The sequence below is a fragment of the Macadamia integrifolia genome, chromosome 7 (assembly GCF_013358625.1).
Source record: "Macadamia integrifolia cultivar HAES 741 chromosome 7, SCU_Mint_v3, whole genome shotgun sequence".
Taxonomy (NCBI): domain Eukaryota; kingdom Viridiplantae; phylum Streptophyta; class Magnoliopsida; order Proteales; family Proteaceae; genus Macadamia; species Macadamia integrifolia.
The window spans coordinates 17,293,378-17,301,341 of NC_056563.1; the positions used below are offsets into that span (position 1 = coordinate 17,293,378).

At 38.9% G+C, this 7,964-nt stretch overlaps 1 protein-coding gene across 1 annotated transcript; it reads right to left on the reverse strand.

Moving 5' to 3' along the window:
• Window positions 1-3,521: 3,521 nt before the first annotated feature.
• LOC122084783 lies at window positions 3,522-4,966 on the reverse strand. The gene is made up of 3 exons (XM_042653214.1): window positions 4,637-4,966; window positions 4,363-4,497; window positions 3,522-4,259 (listed from the first exon to the last, which is right to left on the reverse strand). The coding sequence occupies exons 1-3, from the start codon at window positions 4,724-4,726 to the stop codon at window positions 3,522-3,524; spliced, it is 963 nt and encodes a 320-aa protein (XP_042509148.1). The 5' UTR covers window positions 4,727-4,966.
• Window positions 4,967-7,964: the final 2,998 nt, after the last annotated feature.

A 7,964-nucleotide genomic window follows, 5' to 3' on the forward strand; every position in this document is an offset into this window, starting at 1 on the left:
ATCCTTCACTATGAATCTTAAAGTAATCTTAGATTGATCCAATAAGAACTGACCAAGTTATATTGATTTCCTAATATATTATATGTAAATTTAGCCTATGATTTTAGTGGTTTCAAAAAAAAAATATTGGGGTAATGTCGGCTGATGTTTTCCAAATCATGTTGATAAATTTTATACAATTTCTCAGAATATGTTGTGGGAAGTGGTTCACTATATAGGGTCTTGGGCATTTAAGCATTAAGGTTGGGTGAGGATTTCTAACGATTTGTAATGCGAGGTCTGAGAATTTCTATTGTCAAGATAAATGAGAAGAATTTTGGTGCTAGGCACAGGATCCCTGACTTTTCTTTATTGATTGAAAAAAAAAAATAGGTAAAGAAAATAGGCTAGATTTTATTTTTCTTAGCAGGAATCTTGAACTCTATTCATTTTCAGTCAATGAATTTTTTTACTCTTGAAGAAGCACATCTCCTACTAGCAGTACCCTATTTTTGGTTAATTTTTTGCAGACTTGATTTCTGAAAATTAGTCTGAATCTGACCATTAGATTCAATTGATTTTCTAAGGCCTTATGGCCCTCACTTGGAAGGTCCTTCAACTCAATTTGGAGGCAATCTTCCTCTTGGATTGATTGCAATTTTAAATCACCCAAAAAAGAAGCATGTGAGACTGATGCAGAACGAAAGGTACTTTAAAAAGTGCCAACAAACGCAACTATTTCTTTTATTTTGGCCGCTTCTTATTGGCTAAAAACTGTCCAAGGACCAATATAATTCAACCTTTGTTGCTTTTAGGAAAGAATTGTAAGGGTTAGATGATATTTTGAATAAAACTTGGCTTTTGCTACATTCATTCTGTGAGATTCAGATGTCTGTGAGATGCAATACTTGTGGTGGAATACCTTTAACGGCCGGTGTGATTCTACTTTTCTATTTATTCTTGCTCTTTCTTCTAATTTCAAGAAAGTTTATGCCAAATGCCAATTTAAACCATCATCGTAGCTACTTTCCCACTCAAGCTTTAAATTTCTACTATCACATGTGAATCACCCAAACCTAACAATTTCTCAAACCCAATCTAGCAGCCAGACTATACCGCCTAATCCCTATTGCCACAGTTTGGAAATTCTCTTCCTTACTGTGAAAACCTCCATAAGAACCCTAGGGATCCCATCTGCAGTTCTGAATTTGTTCTCCTTAACAATATTTCGGGGTACTCCCTGATCATTTTCAATCCTAATCGTAGTTCTCTAATTCAAAGGTTCAAGCCTTAAGAGTAACCATTTTGTACAAAATGCCAAGGTTACGACCCTTTCCAGTCCATCCTCTTGAGGCTCTATGAATGCTTACACTGGGTCACAGCCCCTTTTTAGTTTGCTGCTGTGTTACTACATCAACACCAATCTGCTGTGGTCCTATTTAGTGTAACTATTGACCTGATATCAGTCCCTAATCGACTAGGTTTTTTGGTCCATTGAAACATTGTTTTATAAGTTCTCTACTTCCTCAGCCAGAGTATCAGACCCTGTATGGAATTAGGTCCTATGTGATCTAGTTTTACATTAATTGGGTCCTAGAGTATGTAGATCCACATCATGGACTTCAGTACCGAAGGAAAAAGAAGACAAACCAGCCAGCATTGGGCTGTATCAAGCCTCACTGGTCCCCATATTTTTGGAACCTTTGCTGGCCACATCAGCAACCATCGACCAGCAAAGGATGGCCCTTTTTACTGCATGTTAGTTACCAGTTATTAGACTTCTAGAAGCTTTCTCAGTTGCCATCAAACCAGCTTGTTTACAGCTGTCCAGAAACTCCTCTTATGGCCTGCAATTCCAACTACAGCTGTGATTTTGCTTTATGGTTTTGACTGGTCAAATTCAATTCAGTTGTTCTGCTTTTTAGTAGTTGTTCCCTATTAGTTGCTCTTTCTTAAGTTAGAAGTTAGTAACTGGTTGCTAATATGTGCTAGTTTCCTTTTAGAGTAGTTACCTATTTGGGAACAAGTTGTTATTTAGTAAGTTTTGGATCTTTATTTAAAGAGAGGCTTCTGTAAGACAAATCACAAATGAATTAATGAAGTTTATGAAGCAATTGCTAGCTCCCAAATTCTTGAGAGAGGAAGTATAACAGCTGAGATAGCTGCGAGTGAGATACCCAGGCTGAGATAGCCAATCCCACTCACATCTATCTTACTTACCTTCTTCAAAGTTCTGTAATTTCTTGTTGTGAGAGAGTGATTGGAGTGCTAATTAAGTTCACTTGAAGACCAGAATTCAGCTAGAAGATTAGTAGAAGAACCTTCTCAAACCAGAATCGATTTTTATCCAATAGTCAGGGTTTTGAAGCTCATCGATCTTGGCTGGATCTCCCTAACCAGAAGGCTTCTTACCAAGGCCTTTTGGGGTTTTGTTGAGGCCTCTTAGGGCCCCCCTTCGACCAAGACTTGAGGCTGATCTGACCAGCCAAAAGGGTGCCACAGGGTTTCTCCACTTGGCCTGTTGAGACCCTAATTCTTCTAAGGGTTGTTGCTGGTTCTGCTGCCCTGTTCCAGATCTGTTCAGATACTATCAATGCTTCTCCAGCTTCTCCAGTTGTGTTTTGAAGACCCTTGTAACCAGGTTTGCCCACCCTAAAGCTTCCTTACCTGTGAGTGCTAATTCAGCCTTACTCTTAGGCTTATTTATTGGCCTTTTAGATATCTAAGTCTGAAAATCAGAACTAAAATTTGTTGAGGGTTGTTTATCTTATTGGAGCTGAAGTTTGGTTATTTTAGTGGCGGGATAATTATATACAAGTTCCTTGATTGGATCGATGCTTTAAATGACTACTTTGACTATTACGTCTTAACATACGCGCAACAACTTCGATTTTCTTGTTCTCGGATGAATGCTACTTTCCACAGAGCATGAATATCCATGAAAGACAACCTCAAGCTCAAGGACGTGAGCATAGAACTTGGGACGAGATGCAGTACGAGTTAGCGGGCATATACCTAATGTATGACTAGATTGGACAACCCAAACTAGACCCAAAACAGCAGGAACTTTTAGACCAAATAACAACCAAAACCAGTAGCAATCATATAGCAGCAAACCAGCCCAAACAACAGTCCAGAATTTAGTCAATCTCCAGAAACAGAATTACAGAATAGGAAATAAAACAGCAGCAGTCTTAGGATTGAAACCAGAAATTTTAATATCAATATAGGACCTCGAATAGGTTCAGATCACAGATGCCAATAGTCCAGAAAGTCACAGCAACCCAGAACAGAATTCAGAACCTAAATCTGGGCAGATTTGACATTCGGCCAGAACTGATAGACAGTTCACTTCAGCAGATCCAATGGTCTGATTGACCCCAAAATTGGATCGATTCTCCCTCTGGATAGGGTTAACCTTCAATCAGAATATGGAGGCCATCGGATGGCTGGTTCTCCAAAAACAGCTAGGCCGATAGTGCAGATTCAACATCGTTCATGCTCAAGGACGGTGACATAGAGGAGTGGGACACTTGACTTCCCTAAGAGAGTGATCTCCCATTCAATCTCTTCCGTGATGACTCAGTCTTCATTCTATAGCTCCTGGATTGCACTCTTCCACCCCACAGTTCACTAGTCTCTTTCAGTTTTTCAGTATGATTGTAACCATATAAATCTGACAAGCTAGCTATTTCAGCTCCAAGATTTTCTCTTCTAGGCATGTTGATTGATTTGAACATAAATATCCTTTGGTCCTTGTCTATACCATCTTGTATGGTGGCATTAGATTCCTCTATGTCATCAAGATAAACAACACTCATCTCCGGAAACTGATATGAACTTTCAGATGCAGTTGTTGTTTTTCTTTCCGCCTCATGTTTCTGAGAGAAATTAGAAAGATATCTTGAACTACAGATCCTTAGATCACTCTGGCCAGAATATGGTTTAGGTGTCATTCTGGGTTTGAAGGAAGGATCCAGTTCTCCATTCTTCTCTGCTTCGACTGCATTTCTATGACTTGAGGTAGAGAGAGAAGAATTTATAGTAACTGTCCAAGGTTGTGCAACAATGATAGCACTGGAGGAACTTTGGGTAATATTCAAATTGTTGGGAGACTGAAAATTCTCGCAAACTGGTAATGAGCTAGGAAGTGCTTTTCCTTGAGTATCTTCATAATTTGAAGCTGTTATATCAATTCCTTCGCTGGGATAGATAACTTGGATCTCTCTCTCATCGACTTGACCATGAGGTCCCCCATTTTCCAAAGGAAGATTATATATCTGCAGTTGCATGGAAAACGTATTCAAGGAAAACCAAGAAAAGGGCCATCTAACAATATTTTAAAGACTAAGAAGAGAATCAGAATTTGTAGCATATACATACCTGCTGGTTTTGGAGTTCAAGCCTTTCCATTATCCTAGTAGTTTTCCATCGAATGCTGTAATCCTTAGCTATTCCATCCAACAAACCAAGCTTCACATCATCTGAAATTAAATTTATGCGGTGCTTCTCAATTATCTGTAGTCAGGAGATTTGAATGGCTCTCAGTTATCCAAAATAACAATTATATATCAACGCAGAGAATAATCATATAGCTTACTTAACTGGAGGATCTCTAAGAAGGTAAGAATAGAAGGAATTGAAGAAAATGAACAACCTGAGAGTTCACAAGATTCCCTGGGAGCAATTCAACAGCAGTAATGATGAATTTATGCCCATAGCGCTCTCCAAATAGGTTCCGAAGCATTTGAAGCTCAGGCAAATCTCCACACCATACAGCAGCATATATAAGACTTGATACTGAAAAGTTTAACCAAGAAATCTGCAGAAAAGTTAGATCACTTACCTGAACTGCTGAAGAAGAGATTCAATAAGAAAACTAGATAATAAAAAACCCACTCGGACTTCTCGCCACAGAGTGTCGATCGGATCACACACCAATCTCTAACCCTTGATCAAACACAAAGGTACAACCATGGAGAAACCAGCGGCAGCAGCATAAGCTTTTTTTGTTTAATTGTCAAAATCGTGGCTCATAAAAGAGCCCTCTTCTTTATTTATAATGATGGGGAGGGTTTACAAATAATAGCAACTCAGAGTTACTAAAAACTGATTAAAAGAAGTTACTAAAAACTGGAAATTGGAATCTAATGAAAATAGAAACTAGTCTTAAACAGAAATTACAAACTAACTTAGGACTTCAAAATAGAAACTATTAAGCTACTAATAATCCCTATCAGCAGCCCAAATCGTGGGCTGACTTGGACCAGATCTGGGTCGACCCAGTCAGCCACTTGGGTCGACCTTGGTCTTGGTTCTCCTTGTGCAAACCCTTGTCAGTACTGCATCAATACCTATCTAAATGAGAAAGAGAAATAGAAAGCGACATGGTCACAATGGTGGATAAAGAGATCCCACCCAAGTAGATTAGTGTGTCACACCCGACCTCAGATAGGCTAAGGTATACGGCAGTCGATGTGACACCCCATGTCCAAACACAGCTGCTTGTCCTAGGTGCTAGGTCATAGCTGTGCATTGAGGACAGTTGGGCTGGTTGCTTGGCAAAGAGAGTGTACATAGAGGGCAAAATTAACCTAATTTGCCTATGTATACTATGCCAGGTATGAAGGTGAAATGGGCCTGCTCTATGGTCCCACAGCTGACCTTGGGACCTAGAGCTGCTGAATGCTTTGTGGGCATATTGCAGGCTACCGAGAGGTCACCTATGTCACCACCAACCAGCCAGTGCCCACCTGCGGTGGTGCTGCACTGCTAAAAACTGCATTAAGTGTCTATGGGCCCTACTGCCTCACATGCAAGGATCAACCAGTCCCATAGGCTGATGGGGCATCTTATACTAGTCTTATAGCATCTGACATGCAAAGCATCAGGTGGGCCCACATAGCAGTACAAGGTCAAATGAGTTACTTTTTAAAAGCCCCAAACCAAACAGGCCTCAAAGGGTTAAAAAAAGAATAAAACGGATTTCATCCTCCCATTCTCTCATTTCTCACCTTATAAAATTGGCGGAGAGGGAGAGGAGAAGAAGAGAAGAAGATAAGGGAAAGAGAAGATGGTGCATATGCATGAGGCTATTGTCCATGGTTGCTGCACTTGCTCCTGCTACTGTACCTGCAATTAAGGTGAGAGTATCATCTCTGATTTGTTCAATTCAGTAGCATAGATGTGCAATCAGCCAAGATTTCCCAAGCATGCATGCCAGAATTGGGAATTTTGGATTGCATGCATAGAACTTGTTGTGGTTCAGCTGCAGGGATTGCATGAGTATAATTTGCATGCCAAGATGAGTAATTTATTTATTGTTTACTCTCATTTCAGTAGTGTGCATGTATAATCATCCAAGTGCCCAGCCATTTCCCAAGTATGCAGCCACCCAGAAGTGGGAACCTTGGACTTTATGCCTGGGAATTGGGCTGAATTAAATGCAGAGACGAAATCAGTTTACTATGTTTGTTGATTCTGTTGAATTGGAATATTATGTATACTGTTTCTGTAAAATTAGGATAGTATACAGGTTTTTTGTTGTCTCTGCACTCTTTTACAGTTGGGTTTTGGACAACATGTAAGGGATTCCTTTTCCCTAAGCTAGATACCCAACTGTAGAACTTAAATTGTGATGTAGACTTATTGTACATGTAATAGAATTGGTGCATTGTAATACCCTTGATTTTCCTTTGATGAGTCAGCTGATGATGGGGCAGTCAAAGTCAATGTTTTTAATGGATGACGTGGCTGTCAAAATATAAACTTGTTGGCCAAAGTCCAAGATTCTTTGGACTTATCACCACTCTAGTTTTGGTAACTTTTTGAATGTTTTTGAATTGCAAAATTCCTTTTTTAGACTAATACCTTTTATGGTAACTATGTGGTGATGCATAACTGCCTTTTTGGTTGTCGATCACTTATAGAAACTCTTAATTTGCCTTACCATTACTTGCCTATTATAAACCATATTAAATATTGTATTTTATCTCCTCAACTCACATTATTTCCTTATTTGGTTTATATATTTATGATTGATTTTCAAACCCCCTTACCTATTATGCTAATTATTCAAATTCACGCAATTATGATTTGACACCTAGATTACTATCATTTTATTTATACTAACTTAGTGATGTATTTTTCCCCTTCCTTGTGAGATTCAAAACAAGGGGGACAAATTGTCTAATCAAGGGGGTAAGTTGATTATCATCTTTTCCTTCCTTATAAGACTCAAATCAAGGGGGGACAAATTATCTAATCAAGGGGGACAAATTGTATAATCAAGGGAGCATATGGGCAACACTTTTGGAGAAAGCTGATTGGCCCTTAAAGATTTTATTCCTTCTGTGAATTAGGAAGAGAGCTTGGGAAATAAAAAGAGAAGAGGGTATGTTGGCAGCCTCTCACAAGGCTACAGATGTTGAAAAAAGAGAAGAAAAGAGAGAGAGAGAGAGTGGGACACCCTCATCTTTTTCCCCTCATCTTTTTCCCTTCTCTTGGAGACTTATAGATGCCCCAGTTTGGAAAAGTGACCGAATGTTAATAGAAGGTTCTAGAAGAGGTAGGGGCAGACCTGAAATGACTATCAACATGTGGTAAAGAAAGATATGCATATGGTAAGGAAAATTGGCTTTCGGATGATGTGCAATTTAATCAGTGTCAAGTTGGATACAAATCCTACAACATTCTTATAAGTATTATTGCTAGACCTTCTTAAGTTGCTGGAATTACTTGTCATATAATTTGCACATCTTTTAAGTTACTGAGAGTACTTTTCATATAATTTGTAGCTCTTTTAAGTTATTGAGTGTACTTATCATATGCACATTTTTTTAAGTTATTCAGAGTACTTTTCATATAATTTGCCGCTCTTTTAAGCTATTGAGTGTACTTGTCATATATGAGATCTGCCACCTTAGCTTAGATAGTGATTACTCCATTAAAAGCTCACGACTCCACATCAGGAAGGATAGCAACTA

Coding starts and splice junctions, on each gene's coding strand:
- LOC122084783 (XM_042653214.1), bottom strand. CDS start 4,726: ATGCTTCGGAACCTATTTGGAGAGCGCTATGGGCATAAATTCATCATT. Junction 4,498..4,636: donor GGAATCTTGTGAACTCTCAG/GTTGTTCATTTT, acceptor TCCTGACTACAG/ATAATTGAGAAGCACCGCAT. Junction 4,260..4,362: donor TTGAACTCCAAAACCAGCAG/GTATGTATATGC, acceptor ATGCAACTGCAG/ATATATAATCTTCCTTTGGA.